This window comes from Phalacrocorax aristotelis, chromosome 2, assembly GCF_949628215.1.
Source record: "Phalacrocorax aristotelis chromosome 2, bGulAri2.1, whole genome shotgun sequence".
NCBI classification, from domain to species: domain Eukaryota; kingdom Metazoa; phylum Chordata; class Aves; order Suliformes; family Phalacrocoracidae; genus Phalacrocorax; species Phalacrocorax aristotelis.
In genome coordinates this window covers 60,642,462-60,662,623 of record NC_134277.1, presented here as the reverse complement: position 1 = coordinate 60,662,623, position 20,162 = coordinate 60,642,462, and the positions used below count along the sequence as shown (strand labels likewise).

General features: G+C 39.2%; 1 protein-coding gene across 1 annotated transcript in view; it reads right to left on the bottom strand.

Annotated features, from left to right (window-relative positions):
- The window catches only part of CNTNAP2 (contactin associated protein 2), a 1,177,124-nt gene that overhangs the window by 118,795 nt on the left and 1,038,167 nt on the right, over positions 1–20,162 (bottom strand). The window contains exon 16 of the mRNA XM_075083760.1: positions 1,834–2,004. Coding sequence (XP_074939861.1) covers positions 1,834–2,004 — 171 coding nt within the window. The remainder of the gene's footprint in view (positions 1–1,833; positions 2,005–20,162) is intronic.

Here is a 20,162-nt window from a genome sequence, read left to right as displayed (position 1 = left end):
AGAATCTGTAATCTAAGGTTTAGATTCAGCGACATGAAGCAGAACTTGAATTGATACATATGCCAAATCACAGCAAAGTCAGTGGATCTCAAGCATAGGCTTAAAATTAAATTCCTGTTTAATGATATGCTGGGTACACTGCCACATGCTTTCTTGAACTGGTGCACCTACTCAGTGAGCCACAGCAGCATGATTATTATATAAACTGTGTTGAGGTAAAAAGAATTATAGTTACTGCCAAGTCACCTTTATTCAGTTATTGTCACCCTTTAGCTAAGTGAACAGCATGTCCATACATTAGAAGAGCAAGAAACTCCGGAGATGCCCACCTCAGCTGATTGTAAGTGCTACTTAAATTCAAAGTGAAATTAGAAATAGCTGCCACTTCATTATTAAAGGGCTGTCCCCTTGTTAATACAAATGAGACTATTCCTTGTGACTCAAAGGAGCTATTTTGATTTGCACCAGCTGCAGGTTACAGAAAACAGGGATTAAGCAACATCAACTGAATTCTTTGTAGAAAGAGGGAAAGAAGACGTCACCTACTTGGAACTTGGCACTTCACTCTTACCCGAAGGGGAAATTTAGTTATATTTTAAAGGGGGTTCTTGGTGGTTTCTAAATTTCCACTTTCTAATTTGTGTGTTTAGACTTTGGGAAGTGTCGAAAATGGCTTTCTATTTTAAAATTAGGTGTGTGCATGTAAATCACATTGAATCTGCATAAAAGTAGATTATTTGGGGTATGCAAACAATTTCTTCTCTTTCAACTTTAGTGTCTTTTGACATTGACTTTGGTGCATCAATATTTAGAGCTGGGTCCTTGGTGTCCATGAGTAGCTCCTGCAGCAAAAGGACAAGTGCTTTTCCTAGTGCTGGAGTGCAGATTGCTGCACTCATGTAACCCTGCTGCTGTAATGTGCCACTCGAGGTTCTAATAACAGCCTCATATAGCACAGCAGGCCTGTCACCACTCCCATTTATGACAGCGTAAACTGGGTTGAGGGAGAACAAAGGAGACTTAAAACTTTTCCCCCCACTAATTCAACTGCTTCAATTTCACTAAGCAGAATTCCAGTACAGCTGAGGATTTTGTCATCTTCCTTGCAAAGTTTGCCCCTGGGCCACTGAAAATGGTTTAAATATTAAAATTAACTTGCCTTTTGATATCATTATGCCCTCTTTTTTGGATCAATGATTTTATCAACAGGTAATACTGATAAAGATTTATTTCTGTGAGATTTTTTTAGGGCTTTTAAATATCACGTGCAAGTTTTCAGCTCTTTGGCTCCTTAGAGTGCTGTGTGGATAGCCTCTCCTTATTTTTTCCTTTCCCCTATTTCCAAACAACAGTGAGATAAAATAGAAAAGCACTACAATGATGATAATAATAATAATAATTTATATTATTCTATAATTATAGAAGACATCTATATTATAGATGTTATATATTATATTTACATATAATATATATAACTTATAGATATATATTATAATATAGAATCTATATTATAATAATAAAACCAGCTGCAGACACATGCTAAAGAAATAAATCTGGCGTGCAATTTTGAAAAATCTTTCCAGGTCAGTGTCAATTTTATAACTGAAGTTACCAGTTCTATCCTTCTTTGTATTTCTCCCCTCAATTAACAATCCAAATATTCTTCAAGCACTCTTCCCACATAAGGCAACTTGAAAGCAGCTTGATTTGGAAGTGTTTGCAGAATTTAGTGAGCTTACACATTTTGCTGAATGATATCCACTCCTTGAAACCTACTATCTGACACGAACCCACTTCAGGTGCCAAGAAGAGTGATGGGAAGCACATACTTACATTTCAGCTCCAGTTTGATGAAGTCAGTGTTCCCCAGATTCTCAAGAAACACCCCATCCAAGGCTGACGTCTTGAAATAGAAAGAGATGTCTGCACTGGTTTCCCCTTGGAAGGTGGAGAAGTGAAGGTAGGATGATGAAGTAACAAAAGATGCTGCATTCCAATAATTCCCTGCATGGGATAGACAGGAAATACATGTTTCAGTGTTCCCTCAAAGCAGTCTGAAAAGTTAAAGCTTTCCATGTTAATATATGCTACAGTGTTGTATACACTGAAAAAAACTCCAAACATCTTGATTCTACTACCTCCTTTTTGTTCTTCCAGGTACAGTACATCAGATTTCAGAGGGTAGGGCAAGTTAACGGTACATTTATTTTCAGTCTTACATCAATGTGTTGCTACTACGTGTTTAGTATAGTAACACTGAGTTCATGGGAGATCAGACAGATGGGCAAAACACTAATTTTGTGACTGCCACACCTCAGGCACATGTTTTGCTTTCACACATTACCTCACAAATAACTTATCTGTCTTCAAATTTACTCTATACAACTACACCCATTTCTTCTGAAAATGTAGCCCTGTCTATTAGAAGTCTGTTAACATATATCACAGGAAAAATCCACTAAATGAAGTTAAACAATACTGACACAATTAACATATCCCCCAGTAGCCCCCTAATATATTACCACTGGAGAAATATAATAATTAATAACATTCAAGAACTATAACAGTACTTCAGCTAGCATGTCAGTCAACATTCTGTGCAAGGTAGCATTACATTGCAAAGACAAAAAAATTAATAAGATATAGGCGATATGGTAAGCCATGAGAGACTGAAACAGGTAATTCTACTTTCACCACAGTGCCTATGTATCCAAATTCAGACATTTATTAAAATACCACTCACTACCTCACCACAGCGGAGTCTATAGTATTCCAGCTAATAAACACAATAGGAAACTACTTTCCATTCTAGTCAAAACTTCTAGAAATCAGTTTGCCATTATTTGATTACTAAACTAGGTGATAATGCTGTTATTTTGCTGGTTAGCACTGGATGAATATGAATGAGAATGCCAAAGCTCCAGAATATATACTGTTTGTATATAATACCACTGGCCCACACTCAAGTCCAAAGTGTTATAATCTGTGTAATTTATTAATCTCTATTCAAATTGAAATTGAACATCTGAATTAACAGAAGAAGGGTTTAGGTTTAAATACATGCATACTATTGCCTTCTATACTTCTATCCCATCCCCTCTATTTAATTCTGCCTCTTAAGAATGCAGAATGAGAGGCTTTGGAAAAAGAAGCAGCTTTCCATTTACTTTAATGCATCCCAGGAGGAAAGTTGTAACTGAGATTTTGTGTGTGTGTGTGTACATGCACGGGTGAGTTGTGAAAAGGGGATTAACTGGGCATTCATAACACAAGGTATATAGCTTTGTGAATTAACCAGTTAGGCTAGGTTAGCTGCTTTTCAACATGTATTACTATTTACCCTGTTTAGACAAACTGGTAATTTCCAGATTTATTATTATTAATTGCTTTTATAGAAATGTCAACAATCTTCATATAAACAAGCTTGGGTAAGAAAAGTCTGCTAACTAGTTGCAAGGTCTTTCTCTGAAAACATACCTAGTGATAAAGCAACACAGATAAAAAAGGTATAGAATTTTATTTTCATTCATGGTGTCAGGTCTCTTTCCATCTCTCACTTTTCAGAGTGCTTCCTCAATATTAGGGTTGCTTATGGACCAGGTGCACGAGTGCTTTGTCAATAATCTGCTAGTACAGGATTCAGATGGACTACCGTATATGCTTTCCCAGTTGCAGATATACCTGGACATCTACACACACTTCCTTCTCCTGGGAGCCACAGATATGTTAGATGCTCGTAGACTCTCAAAACAGGTTTTATTCTAATTGCTGAATAAATTTACACGAAATAAACAGGACTTAGACAAAAAGTCAGGAATATATTAATGCAAACCTTTTTAAGGAGCTAATTTAGCTGCCCTGAATAGCCTCGTAAAGATGTTTGCATGTATTTATAAATGAAACAAGTATTTTGGTCCCCTAGCTTTACATTTGCTGAAGATTACCCAAGTTATAAGCCTAGGACACAATGAACACACAACAAGCAAAAGAGCTGTGAGAGCTACAGGGAACCTACTACGAAATTCAAGTACTAATGGAGACAAATATCTCTTCAGCAAAAAAGGCTCCCCAGCCGCCTCCCTACCCCAAATGAGACCAGGCTGAGTATGCAGCTGTCTCACCACCCAGCCAAATAGTGCAATGGGCTCTGCTGTCAGGCTTCTTCCTCTGGCCAGGGATGCTGGTTAAAAGCCAGTCTTCCTGCCAGCATCATCCAGCCATCAGTCACTGCGTGGAAGTCCCAGGTTCGCACTATGCTTACATCTTCTGTGAGCCTCACACAGCTCAAGAACTACAAGTTAACACTCAGACACTCATCTTAACTAATCACTTCCACTGAAGCATTGACAATGGCTTTGTTGAATGGATCATATTTTTGTTTTATTTTGTCAAGTCCTGGTGCAACGAGACCCTAGTCCTTAACTGTAGCCTCCCCTGCAATAGAATATATATTATTACCATTACTATTGCAATTAAGTAAATAGGAGTAGGAGCTGCTATATGAAACAACTATTTATTTTGTAATATTTTATTTGTATCCTTTTAGATATCTTGCAAACCTGAAAGCATTAAATGTAATTTAACATAGACTCAGTCTGCAATGCTGGGACACTCTGGGTTAAATCCTTTACCACAACAGCACATAACCAAAGTGCAGGTTTGCCTTTAATTTTCAGCTGTATGTGACCATTCCTTTGTATAGTCAGAGGGTAAGATTTCACTTTCTTAGTTTTTAAAGTAAAACCTAGTTTTCAGAGTTTTTAGGACTGGTATTTGTTGCAGGTTTATCTAACAGGGTCCAGCCATATGACTAGGATTTTAAACCACCACCACAGTACACTTACAAGTAGGACTACCATTACTGAGTTCAACTACAGGGCCAGATAGGTGGATTGGCTCATATTGAAATGCATGTCACCATTCTGTTGAAACAAAATCAATCAATTTTTATTTAGTGCTACATCTAGTCTACTGAAGAGGTCCATCACTAAGGATTTTACATTTCACTTGAAATGCTGTGGTTTGGCTCTGCAGAAAGCCTTGGCTGCAGATGCTGCTGGCGGGAGGATAAATACAAACAGCACAGATTGAATGGGAAAACCTGCAGCTTGAGAGAGACATTTTCAAAGACTATTCATAACAAATTCCTATAAAGATAAAATCATGTTTTTGCACATTGGTATACATTCATCTCAAAATACTTTCAGGGGAAAAAGACATTTTATTAAGAGTACAATGGAAATGTTTTGCTAAACATATATAATGATTTTTATCATAAAATGGTATCTTTTGGTAAGAAAGGGGCTGCCTAAGGAAATCTTGAATAAAAATCCACTTTACACACATTATTATTGTTGCTTGCTAGGAACCTTTGTCAGTCATTAACAACATTTCTTTGGCATATTGTCACACTCCTTTCCTCAAATGGTTTGAACATATTAATCCTATAGGCATTTTTCTCCTACTTTAGGCTGAGCAAGCAGTAAATGGAGGAAACTGGGACTGGGACTTAAACCACAGGGTAAATGTTATGGCAGTAGGGATATCAAACTAATAGGAGATGGGAAAGGGAGTTTCTTTACAAAGCACACTCTAAATGCTAAATTTGTAATCTGTCCTGTTAATAATGATTGTGTCATGATTATTGCCTAGGAGTAACTCAACCTTAAAAAATGGTATGCTTATGGGACATGTCTGAGAAAGCCTTGCAAGAAATGTACTACTTTGTAAGAAAGTCACTCAAGCTAAGAAGGATAACATTTTTCAGGGGTGCAGTAGGTTTGGAAACATTAAGATGGGGAAGGCAGAAGGGCTTCTCTTTTGAACACAGTAAGAAAGAGGTGTTTGGAGACACACCATCCCTTTCTTTGTCCTTTCTCCCTCCAGACAGGGAAAACACCATAAAAGCAAACAAGGACTTTCATTGTACAGTCCAAAATATAACATTACAATTTTATTTTCTTCTTTGTAACCTCATCTGCAATTCTGTAATCTAGACCACAGCTCTGTTGTTTTAAACCTGCTTAGTGTTTAAATTCGACTTAAAGCAATTAACAGGTATAGAGCATGTTGCTGTCATGGAAGCACAAATACAAATAAATCAAGACACCAAACAAGCCTTTTCAGTTGTTTTAACCCAAGATAAATGTGAAGATCCCCAAAATATGCCTGTGTTTCTCACAAAATTGCCTGTTTCTTGCTGATGGCATTAAGTCTTAGGACATGGGGAACGCAGAGGCAGGCAAGGGAAAAGCTGATCACAGCCCCAGAAGAAACTCTGTCATGGATGTTTGTCTTGAACCATGCAGGGGTCAGAGCAATAGTTGCACCAGAGGCACTTCAATGGACCATGTAACACTTCATGATTCTGTTTTCAATTTGTGTCAAGGCTGATCACAGCTCTGGTTATCTGCTGTGGAAATTAAAATCCAACTCATCAAGCTCCTGCAAAACTGCCTTACCTCTTTCTCATTAGTTTTGCTAACTCTGAGGTACTGTGTTCTTTATAATTTGTATGATACAAAGTGTCTCTTGTACTCCTCCATAAAGACTCAGTCTCACACAGAATGCTGCACTATAATTACAAAGGTATGATTTTTACAAGAAGCACAGTAGTCTGTAGCCACAAGAAATCAGCCTGACCGCAAAGCTTAATGAGGGGGGACACCTTAAATCTCAGATTAAACAAATGAATAAAGACTTGAAGATTTTTCCATAAAGTCCCACCTCAGGAAGGAGAAAGTATATGGTTGCCATAATACTGATGAGGGCAAATTCACCTCGTCCTGAGGTATGCAACATAGACTGACATCTTTTTACATGTGGTAGCCCTGTAACACAATAAAACAGAGTCACCGGGCTTATAGCAATCAGCCTTTCAGCTTCTCCCTTGCAGTATTTTTGTCCAGAACTCCTTTGCTAGCTCCCATCAATATCTTCTTTCTTAGCATGATTGAAATTCATGCTTTAACACCATCAATTTCACTTTTACATTTAAACCTCATTGAAATGGATAATGGCAATAGCAGAACTGTAAAAGACGTCAGTGCTTTTAGGCCTGCTAGGCAATAGCAATAGTGAATGCTGCAATGTCAGGCAGCTCTTATGTATTACAATAGACCAAAAACCTCCAGGGCCCTCAATTGCAGCAAAACAGATTTTCTATCAAAACCATTATGTGAATAAAATATAAGAATAGTCTCTTATTTCAGAGAAGATGGATGTGTGAATGGAAAACTGCTCTGTGCCACAAAGTAATGGACTGAGATTATCCATACAATTATGCTCAACAAATCAAGGTTTTTTTTTTTTTCCCCCTTTCTTCTTCTTCCTTTCTGGGAGAGAGGAATCTATGCATGAACAGTCAGAGCAGTTTTGGTATCAGTATAGCAACAATCACAGATTTGATTAGTCTTCAGATCTGCATCGTAAGTGGTGGTGTCCCTAATGAAATCCCAATTTGCTGTTGGACTTTATCCAACTTCACTGTCAATAAAACAAGGGGGAGAAGGAGGAAAGATATTGTAATCAAAAAAGAATGTCACAAGTTACTCAGGAAACAAAAGTAAAAGAAAATTGGCAATGTTTCTCACACTGAGTTGTAGCTTATTTTAAAAGGTGTAACTGCAATCTCAAAGCAGGGCAAGTTCTCTTCTGTCAATGGTGCTAATCTGAGTGGGGCTGAGAGCATGGCTGCAATCTGAGCAGGAGGTGTATGTGTTGGCGGGGAGAGGAGAGCAAGGATGGCAAGTTGTCAGCAGCCTAAATCTTTCGTTGGGAGGACTACAATGCTTGTGGTTTCTCCCTCACTGAAGGATCTCTTTAATGCTGTTTTCGGTTGTGCAAACTGTTCTTCACTGGTCTGCAACTCTGTGCCACATTTACTATATGTTTTACTATGCTACATTTACTACACTTAATGTATATATAATTTACTATATATGGTATGTTTTGCATATATTCTTTGATTTCTTAGATACCCATGAAATCAATTTCACCCAGCTGCAGTCTTAAATTTATTTGACTGCTAGTGAGGTGGTTGTAGCCCTGGGGTCCGCTCTATCAGTGAGTGCCCAGTCTTGTGTCATCCCATGTTCCCACTTTTCAAAGCTGCTGCTATGACACCAGATGTCTATTCCTCCGCATTGCATCATTATGTTAGTCAGCAATATCTTATTCTGCACAAAGTAACTACTTTTTACTAGTATCTGTATAAAAATTTGTTCATACCATAATAAGCAAAAGTAAAACAAACTAGGCATATGCACCCTGTCATAAGAAAAAAAAATTTGTTTCAGCTAAACCAAGTAAAACAAGCCTGGGGTAGGGGCCAAAAAAGCGCAAGCCGTGGTAAGCCTATTGCTTTGCATCCTCAGTACAACATCCAGAGAATCTAAGTAGAGATGGCAATATTATATTTCTTGGGCTATGCATTTACAATTTATCAACATCACAGCAGAATACCATTTGAAAAGAAGCATGTAAATTACCACTTAACTTAAAATTAATATGGTAGCATCCTGATTTACTTAATCCAAACACAAATCAAGAAAAATAAACTAAATGAAATTGCTACACAAGATGTTGGCTTAATACCAGAAAATTACTTTGACAACACACAAGAAAAATAATCCCCAAGTCAACAGATCAAGAGTGTATTAACACTGCATAACAGCAAACTGAATTACACTTTCAGGCTAAATAAAAATACAGGCTAGATTTCAATTTTCAAGATAAAACTAGCTCTGTATCTTTCAACAAATGTCTGGAAGTCCAGAACAAAACCTGCTGAAGAATATGAACACATTTAAAGATGAGTTCAGAGTCAGCAAAACTGAAAAGTTAGCTCTGCTATGGTGACTGTCACATTAAAGACAATTAATATTTTAAATGATAAATGCTAAGTTTGGAAATTTTTTTTTCAATTACCTTGACTCCAGAAGGCTGCAGCATTGCAACACAATGCATTTTGGCTGATCTAACCAAAACTGGTTCCTCTAAAGAACAGAAGTGTTAAAAACCCTTAGGGATGGAGGGAAACTGGCAGAATTGGGCTGAGAGTCTGTTTCTGTTAGGATTTGCAGGAGGCTTGCAGGGGTCTGGTCTAGAGTTTCAAAGCCAGGAAGAAATCAATATGTCCAGATGCAGACAAACAAGAAAGTACATTTGAACTGAAAAACTGTGCTTATGGTTTTTAACCTCTTTGATTTCTATACTACACCTCAAGCTCAAAGTAATTACTTGAGGCTTATCTTCTGGAAGTTCACTGCCTGCATCTTCTTGGAAAGTGAGATCCTGAAAAAGGTTAACGGTCTCTGCACATTTGGGTGCTGATCTTCCACTGATGCCCTTGTCTTCTCCAGTGGTGGGAAGGTTGTTTGGTCTCCACTCATAATCCTTTACCACCTCTTCTTTTACTGTGAATGCCAAAAGTCCTGCATGCCTGCTGCTGCTGTGAGAATGGTTGATCTCATTACAGAATTTGTCAACTTTTCACACAGGCCCACGGTCTAAAGCCACAAACTACTTTATGCAGAAGATACTGAGATACAAGACTGAGAGAAGGTAACTGTCTTTCCCGAATTAGAAATGCAGGCTAACCTTTCAATCAGTTCTTAATGAGCTTATAGCATACATTTCCAATTAATGCACAACAACATTCTACTGAAATTTAAAAGAATCCATCTGGGCCCACAGATCTATACCTATAATTTACCTGGGTTCAAAAATTCCACCAAAGACATCCACAAACAACACTTCACAGAATGTCAGGTTGGAAGGGACCTCAGGTCCGACCGTTCTAGGAAGAGCACAGTCTAAACAAGATGGCCCAGCACCCTCTCCAAATGACTCTTGAAGGTGTCCAACGTGGCTGAGTCAACCACTTCCCTGGGGAGATTATTCCAATGGTTCACTGTCCACACTGTGAAAAATTTCCCTCTCATGTCCAATCAGAATCTCCCCAAGAGCAACTTGTGTCCGTTCCCCCTTGTCCTCTCCATGTGACTCCATATAAAAAGGGAGTCTCCATCTTCTTTGTAGCTCCCCCTTAAGTACTGGTACATGGTGATGAGATCCCCTCTAAGCCTCCTTTTCTCAAGGCTGAACAAACCCAGTTCTCCCAGCCTAGCCTCGTATGGCAGGCTTCCCAGTCCTTTGATCATCTTGGTGGCCCTTCTCTGGACCCCTTCCAGCCTGTCCACATCCTTTTTGTATAGAGGGGACCAGAACTGTACACAGTACTCCAGGTGTGGCCTGACAAGTACTGAGCAGAGTGGGATAATGACTTCTTTATCTCTGCTGGTGATGCCCTTTTTGATGCAACCCAGCATCCTGTTGGCCTTCTTGGCTGCAGCAGCACGCTGTTCGCTCATGTCAAGCTTCCTGTCCACCAGGTCCCCTAGGTCCCTTTCCACAGAGCTGCTCTCCAACCAGGTGGATCCCAGTCTGTGCTGCACTCTTGCATTATGTTTTCCCAGGTGCATGATCTTACACTTCTCCTTGTTGAACTTCATAAGGTTCTTGCTGGCCCACTCTTCCAGCCTATCCAGATCTCCCTGCAGAGCAGCTCTCCCTTCTGGAGTGCCTAATTCCCCACTCAACTTGGTGTCATCAGCAAACTTCAGGCTACACTTGACCCCATTATCCAGATCACTTATAAATATACTGAATAACATTGGGCCCAATATCGATCCCTGGGGGACTCCACTAGTGACAGGTTGCCAGTTTGAGAAAGACCTATTTACCACCACCCTTTGGGTGCAGCCTGACCTTAAATTGCTTATTTAGAAATGAAAGAATCTCTGCCCTATTATCTGGGATCAACTTGAGTATTATGGTCAGTAATGAAGGACATAACCAGTTAAACATTAAGATTGCAGTAAGATGGATAGCAGTTTATCTCCTCACTGTTATAAATTATCTGTTTTCATAAAGATTCTCAAGTGACATAACACTTACAAGACATAGATCAATGGATATAAACACAGATGCTAAAGTCTGCTTTACTCTGCCAGCCACTATATTTGCTGAATGAGGGAAAAGTGCAATCACATTTATCAGTCAAATGTTGGAGTCAATGAAACAGATTCAGTGATGTGGAAAAGTTTCCAGCACCTGCTGTGTTACTTGCAATCATCTTCGGAAGATCATTTTTCAGATGTCTTGCCTCCTGGTCACAATGCCTAATCACAATGCATACCCTGTCACTGCTGGCATCATTACTTTCATCCACCTAAAGAATGAAAAGTCCTGATCTGGCATGGTTTACAACCTGGAGCTGTGTAATGTGCTGATGGAGCTTTAATGATGCATGTAAACTGGTGTCCTTTCAAGGGAATTTTTTAAAACTGTAACTGACCTGCAAACATCAGCTTGATCACTCCTCTGCCACAGTCAACACGGTGTGTAGGAACCCTGCCATGATGCCAGAATGGTAAACATTAAATACAGGAACCTGCTGCTGTCCACAAACCATGTTACTAACTATGAGGATCTGATTCTCTATTGCCATGTAGATATTGGCGGTGTTTATAGCTGTGCAAAGCAATTGTAATATCTTACCATTCCCATCTGGTAATACTGCATAACCACTCTATGCTCAGCATGTGACTGTGCAAGATATAAGGCAAAGACACAAGGACAATAATGTAAGAAAACAATGACCTTTCTTAACAGCTCAGTTCCTCTGTGGTATTAAATTTATCTCTGTGCTGTGGAGGTGAACTACAGGAAAGGGTAGTTCTCAGACCCCTGCCTTCTGCTCTCCAGATCCTTGGCTAGGTATGTGGGCAATGAGATGCACCTCTAGAGTTCAGTAGAGGCATAGAGCCATTGCACTGGCCCAACACCATGTGGACAACATGATCCAATAACCATTTCTACTTCCACCATTCCCATTTGCTATCCCTGGCATGACTTTTTATAAGAAGGATGTGCTGGGTAATCTCTACACAGCTCCACCCCTGTACATTTTCTTATTTCTGGAGGAAAGTTTCTCTGCTTAGGGTGACATTTCTGTTCCTCTGTGTGGCTTCAAAGTCACTGGTGTTTGGCTACGGATCTGGACTCAGGGTCCTGGCTCTTTGGCCATCTGATCTGAGTTCTCCTTGAGCAGCTCTATTTTCACAATGGAAAATGTTCTTCAGAATAAAAGATAAAATGCAATTTAGTCTTGATGTAGCACATTACTATTCTTCATGTCACTGATTCCAGAATTACCTGTTATTCACAGGCGTAAAATTATTTTGCTTGATCTTCTATTACTGGATAGATTGCAGAGCCTTCTGAACTAAATCTGAGAATATTTAACTCACAATATATGACTAGGTCCTTTGATGAATGATAGTCCTCTGAGCTTTGATGAAACCTGTGGCAAAAGCCATCTGCTTGAGGTATTAATTTAATTCAGCAGGTGCACTAATACAAAGTTATGCTGTTCTACTGATCATCCATAGAAATATACTTTCAATGATTCCTATGTTCATGTCCCAGTCCCAATTCCACAGAAATTAAGAAATATTTAAGAGGTACATCAAGCATACAGTTAAAGAGTAAAACTATAATCTTGATTCTCATGGTGCCACTCCAGTTTTGTGTCACTAACATTATTTGAGGTCCAACTTCCCATAACATATTTTCTAGGCATGTGGCTTTTACTGATGGTTGCTATTTATGCTACGTAGGCCCCCAATTAAGAGCATTTGTGGAGAATTTGGATTTCAGAGATGGACACCTTGTGCTGAATCCAAACAGCCTTAAAAATACTTCTGTGGCGTCCTAGTCCTAGACTGCTCTAGGAACTAAGAAGAACTAGTGGAGTCTATGTTATGGTACTGTTCCACCCCATAAACTGAAGCTTTGGCTACATCATCTGCTGTATTATGTACTCTGGCCCTGGGCATACTACTTGATATGCCTACACTGACCTAGCCTTTTCCCCTTCAGTCACTAATATCAGACTTTGCAAGAGAGTCTTTGAAAAGCAATTTTAAGATTAATTTCTGTATTGTCTATAGCAGAGAAACTTATCACTTGGCTGCATTTGAGCCTTTCCTCCATTTGCTGCCTGTTCCTTACCTTTAAAATAACTCATTAAGACTATCACTGTGCCCAAAGATCTTACTAGATCTTGCACTATCTCAGCAGTGTTCAAAATCCAAGAATGCAAAGCAAGAGCACTTATAAAATTTCAATTTAAAAAGAAAAGTCTCCCCCATTAAGTGGTCCCCTAGAGCCTTGTATGTGGCTATACTCCCTTTAGCCACCTTTTTTAGTCTTAACACTACCATTAGCGCCATTGCTAATACTGTTATCAGAGAGTAGTTACATGAGCAAAGTTACTCAGGTGAGGTCACTGTAGGATTGCAGCTGTAACTCTTTGAGCAGTCATTGGCTAGTTACTCATCAAATACCATGTAGGTGATGCAAGCAAATATATGCAGTGTATATCTAAACCAGAACCAGAATTTTTCAGACTAAATAGGTCATCATTTGGAGAGAGAAGAAGGGATCTATTGCACTCCTGTTGGAGCTAGTCAAAAAGTTCTTTTGGACTTGAGTGGTAGCAGCACTAAGACTGAGAATCTTAACTGTATATATATGTTAAAAATGCTCTTATGAATTTAATGAGGACTAAACCAACCAGAGTTTACAGCTGTATAAGAAAGGCTTATAAATAGCACCCCAACAAAAAATTATTAGCTTTAGCATTCAAAAAAAAAATCTAGTACCAATAACCTGTGTTAAAGGTTTAACTTCTCTAGAGACCCCTTCCAACCTCAACTATTCTGTGAACCATTCTGTGAAGGCATGAACAATGACCAGAAAAAAAAAATCTGGTTCTGGCTTGAATAAAAGTGGCAAGAAAATCAATCTCATTCAAAAAATTGAAATGAAATTAGTATTTCAGAGGTGAAATGGCTTGTGAAAGCAAAACACCACATCTACAGGATGTCTGATTCTGACCTCATTCACATCATTCGAGCATAGCTCTAGTGTTCATGGTGTTACACTCAATTTGTACAAATCTGAGAGCATTTACTCAACACTTATTTCCCAAATCTTTTCCATCTCAGCCAAAATAATATGCAGTGAAAGAGAAAACAAAGTGTGAAAAAGGTATCTCAAAAAGAAACAAAGACCTTTCTCTGACTTGCATTTCTTTCCTTCCATTTCCTTCCTTCCCTCCCTTCTTTCCCTTACCTTTGTATTTTTTTCTTCCTTTGTCTTTCTCTTTCATTCTCAGTTCCTTTCACCTCCCTCCCTTCTTCCTTCCTTTCACTCTCCTGCCCTCCTTCCTTTTCTAGGTTTTCCCATGCTAAATATCTCTCTACTAAACAGTCATCCAGAAATTTAGACTTGTAAAGGAATGTTTCAGCTGGCATATAACAACAAAAGCCTGCAGAGAAGAACTGCCTTAAGACATTTTACAAAGCATGGCACAAAGTGGGAAAAGCATGCACATCTAAAACTAGGTTTCCAGAACACAAAAGGAATCCCTTGCAGTGAAGATCTTTACCTGAAATGGAAAGATGACTTAGGGTAAAGGCACTGTGCCATAATTCAGTCATTCTAAATTCAATTTCCTGGCTCTGACTTTCTTATCATACATGATCCTGGCCAAGTTGTTTATGGCTTTGTAGTGGTTTAGCTGGCAACTCAGCCCCACAGAGTCACTCGCTCACTCCCCCACCGGTAGATGGGGGAGAGAATCAGAAGGGTAACGCTCGTGAGTTGAGGCAAGAACAGTTTAATAATAAAAATAAAAATAAAAAAACACAAAAAAATGCAATGAAAAGGAGAACAACAAGAGGCACAAAACCTCGGGGGGGCGGGGTGGAAAGGAGGGAGGAGGGGAATGAACCGCTGAAACAAACCACACACGACACAGCCACCCACTAACCCGACACCGTGCCTCTTCTGAGCTGCAACCTGCCCCCCCCTTAATATACTGGCCATGGTGTTACATGGTATGGAATGAACATCCCATTGGCCAGTCGGGATTAGCCACCCCCGCCGTGGCCCCGCCCCTCCCAGCCTCCCGCCGGCGCGGCAGAGCGGGGGAAGCTGGAAAGGTACCCAACCCCCCATGGTGAGGAGAATTAACCCCTTCTCAGCCAAAACCAGCACAGGCTTATGGCTCCAGATTCCAAGATCTCTGAGGTGAAGAAAATATCTCTTAGAGGTTTTCCTTTACAAGGTCTTTTTGAATCTTGATCTTGTAGGACTATCAACATATGCAGTGAACTGTGGTTACAATCTTAGGCTGCGTGAGGCAGCTTTTTTCTTGAAGTGAGTACTGAACTTGGCTGGAATTTGAACACACTACCGTCATACAGGTGTTGATAGTAATTTTCCATAAATTGACTTCTTACTTTCACATTATCCAAATGCACTGCTGTTGTCTGAAGTCATTAAATGAGAGTCAAAACATATCAAAAATAGAGAACGCAATTCTTTACATTGTTCTGCCTGCTCAAATAGCAACATACCAATGTGGCAATATCATTTATGGATAAAAATATATAAATATGAAAATAAAAGATCTATCAACACTTAAAAAGCAAAGATGACAACTATTTCACTGCGTTAAGAAGTAAATGTTTCTTCACAGGTTTTTGTAACCCTGCATGAGAGTACCTCATGATGACCAAGACATGTTGCCTTAATTGTTATGGCGTTTCTTTCCAGTATAAATATCAATAAATTTAATATATTACTTTGATCATTGAGGATTATTGGTGAATTTTACTCAGACTGCTTGAGCCTTGAAGGCCACTCTATTACCTGTGATATCATACAGACCAAAGCAGAAGGCTCCTTGGGATTCCATTTATCAGAGGAATAAATACCTTCCATGGCAGATCTAAATTTTTTGAAAGGGAACATCACAGTCATGCTTACTATCACGGCTACTAGATCAGGCCTTTGGTCTTGAGGAAGAGTTCAGGCTATGCTAAAGAATGGGAGCTTTGGTCTGTAGTTGGTCTAAATAAGAAACTACTCACAAGCTGTGAAGAGGCTGGGCTGCTTGACACCAGAGGTGTACTTCACTTTGATCTATGAAGTCTTTCTTCTTCTGCCAGAGGGAACAGCAGTACTCATGACACTTGATTTTACAGTTCTCTTCACTGGGAAAAGATAGTCTTTGTGAATGGCAATCTTAAGTCATGTAAGGGCGCAAACAGACCAAAATCTGCTTGCATTGGATCAACCAAGGCTTCAAATATACTGTTAAAGGTCAGTTTTGGAGGAAAAACCTGGGTTCACAGGGGGTGATGTGAATCAGGATCTGATATAGGGAAATCACCTAATTTCATAGGAAATTATTGTTGCATGACAGCCTCTGTTCTTGAAGGAAATCCCCTGAAGGAGAGAAATAAATGCAGAGTTTCTCTAAGGAAACATTGACATGAGACAAGAAATGCCTTGGAACAAAACCAGAGCTAACCCTGGAGATGGAAGTACATAAGCTGTGTGGGTGCACCCAGGCCACTGGAGCATGTACACCTACCCAGGAACTGAGATGGAGGGCTAGTGAGTTGACAGCACAGCCTTCCCATACCCAGCACTACAAGAGTCACTCTGCCTTGCGCTGCATTTCTGTCATTAAGCTGTACCAGCTTGATGGAGTTTGTTAGTGTATATAATGCTGCACTGCACCCTGTAAACTTAACATAGGCCTATACTGATTATTTTGACTGCAGTTTGACCCTCTAAATGGGGCTGGTCTGGCTCAGATTCAGCCTTCACGTTAGCCACTATAATGAAAACTAATCTTGGTCCTCCCTTCTTAGACTATAAATAGGCAGCCTGTAACCAGCATTGCATGTTTCCTGTGTAGCCATTGCTAACAGACAGAACAGCTGGTAAACCAGACTGCTGACAGTGGATGTTGGCAATATCAAGTCTCTGCATTTGATGGTGGGTCACCTTCTCAGGCATCTTATACTATTTGCTTAAGAACACACTGATCAGAGCATTTGGCTTCAACCATCACTAGCTCAGATTTGGGGATACTTGACTTGGTCTACTGTTGTACTGTGTTTACATCCATTTGTTTCTGAATTTGCTATGTATTCTTTGGGCGCTCAAAATACAAACAAATACAGGTTAAAGTAGAAAAATTGATGAGAAGGAACCAAATGGAACTCTGTTTTTGCAATGAAGGAAAAACTAGCACCCATATTGTATTATATCGTGAACAGTTTTAATGTATATTATTATGTACGCATGTCAATATCTCTTCAGTGACAGCACTCTCAAAGGCAAATAATGTAATATCACATAAAGATAGCCATTCTCCCCCCACATACCCTCTTCTTCTCTATCCCTCCTTCCTTCCCCTTCCCTGAAGGAAAACACTCAAACAAACAAAACAGGAAGAATAAAGAATACCAATTAATAATAGATTCAGATTTATTTTTCTGGGAATGTGAATAAAAGTGTTAGCCAGCAAAGGGCTTGGTCTCTGCTGAGATCACCTTGTTATTTCTGATTTCATTACTGAGTTTCTAGCAGAACAGTTGAACCTGCAAAACATCCTTTCTCTCCCATTTGCTGAGCACAGTAAGCCAGCTGCCACGAGTGCTGAGGCAATGGGGGCTGGGGAATAGGGTGGCAGCAAAGAGGGTTACGACAGCTGCATCTAAAAATGTACGAATTCTGCAGAGAGAGCGCAACAGGTCCCGCTTCAGAATAGGGCAGATTGGCTTTTCTAAAAAGAAGGTAATGATTCAGTGAAAAGCTCATAGGAAGGAAAGAAAAATGCTTATAGTCTTCCATGAGTAGCCTCAGAACAATTCTGTCCATAAATATTTATTGAGAAAAGTACACAAATAGCAAAGACTGAAAGCTTATTTTGCAGATTAAACCTTTTCTGCCAGTTTTTACTTTTTCTCCAAATGATGAGTAATTATGTAATTTCTTTGGCTTTCACTTATAATGATAGTACCGGTTATATTTTTACTGAGCAAAATCAGTCTTCTTTGACAAGTGCATATCTGCACTATCTCCTTTAAGAGATACCACAAGGCAAAGGCACTTTCCTCAGTTTCAATGGCAGTTGATACTGTGCCTCATCAGAGGGTGGAGGAACTCAGAAGCACCACAGCAAGGTTTAGCTTTATAGATGTTTTCACTGACTATACAACAGTATTAGCAGCCTCTCCCTTCAGGGAAAGAAAAGCTGCTTGTTACCAAATCAGTAGTCTTCTATTCTATTCTATTCTATTCTATTCTATTCTATTCTATTCTATTCTATTCTATTCTATTCTATTCTATTCTATTCTATTCTATTCCATTCCATTCCATTCCATTTCTTATTCTATATTCTTTCTATCTGCTTTTGCTCTTGCTCTATTCCCAGTGACATCTAAATCAATCCTTCAAGTAACTGAAAGAGCAAACATCCCCTAAGTCAACAGATAAGTTTATGGTTAAAAGATGATTATTTACAAAGTAATTTGGTTTTTTGACCTGACAAAAGCAAGACGGTAGGCCAAAGTCTAGCCTCCATCTTTGTAAGCTCCTAGCTTTGAATTTTCCTCTTTCATTACCACTTTTTTTTAGATTTGAAAACTAATATCAGTGGGAAATTTTTGCGTTGTGTCCTCCCCCAACCACACATCTATAAATTTTGGCTTGAAAAAAAAAAGAAACATTTTTTAATCAGCTGATTATTTATGTGCAGACTAGTGCAATCTGGTAACCAATCCCATCTTATTCCTGTGTAATCACCTAAATAGAATGACTTTCAAAAATAAACAACAATAGGAGAAATGTATGCCAAATATTACTTTAAGACAAGATGGATTCCTTTCTTTAAAGAGGTGAACTGGTATTTCCTTGCATAAATAAGATGACTCTTTAAAATGGATAGGACATATTCTGCTACTAATTATAGATGCAAATCAGGAAACAGTATATTGACCTTAACAGCTTTTAGTCCTTCCACAACTTGAATATGCCACTGCTATTGAAATCTCTTCAGCTTATCCAACCTATTTAATGTTATGAGGAATTTTATCTGACACTACCACAATTGAAGAGAGAGATGATTAGAATTATAAGTCTGGGAAAAAAAATCTGTATGCACATGAAGCTTTGAAGGGCTTTTTAAAGTTCTGTGCAGATTGCCTGCTTAAGCTTTATAACAACATGGCAAGCACGGCTTTTCCTCCTGGGCACAAAGCCTAATGCCTAGTTTTCTGTTTGCCTTAACTCCTGAGAGTATTCCTGCTGAGCAGCTTTAGCAGACCAGCCTCTCAAAGTAAAAGATTAAACCTTTTCTCCTATTCCCATGAGTTTTAATCTTGAGGGAAACAGAAATCAAAATGATTGAAAGGCAACATGAAGAGTCACATCTAGCCATGGAGGTTAATAACCAAGTATAGAAAGCTTTAGATATTGACATGATCTGACGTTACTTCTGTTCGAAGGTGGCTTAATCACAGGTTTCTGCACAAAAAGGATCCAGACTTCGAACAACTGTGCTGGGCTTCCTGCCAGCAAACATCATAACTGAGTGCTGCTATCAGCCCTTCAGAAAGGGAAAGGAGAAAAAAGGCAAAAAGGAAAAGTTCTTGTCCTTCTAATAAGCTTGGCATGTGAACATGCTTGACATAGAGGCACCCACTCCAAATCCTGAATTTTATCTCAACAAAAGGAAGCACTCTGGCCTGGTTTAAGCCACAGGGCTTAAACACAGGCCTGTCTCAAGGTAAACACTACTAATCAAATATGTCAGTATATTGATAGGTTGTGCCTTCTGCAGAAAGGCTGAGGAAGAGCAACTGGTACCTGCCTTAATGGCTACTATCCATTTTAGCATGAAGTACTGCCTGTCAGCTACCAAGGAGAGGGACAAAAAAAGAGAAAAGCTCAGGAGCAGTTAGCCCAGAGCAGTAAAAACAAATGGCCAAACAAAAAAACCCTGGCAGAAAACCTTAGCTTTTGTGAGGACAATACTTCACATCAACAAAAGCTTGTTCTGAAGCAAAGCTGATGGCCCTCACTCTTGTTGCTTTTTGTTTCTTCCCTTCTTGTTCCAAAGTATATCTTGTTATGAAGCTTTCTCTTGTGCAAGCTTCTTCATCACATGCACCAACTCCATGTCTTGCCTATTCATCTACCACTGCCTCAGTTCCCTCAGTATGGACATC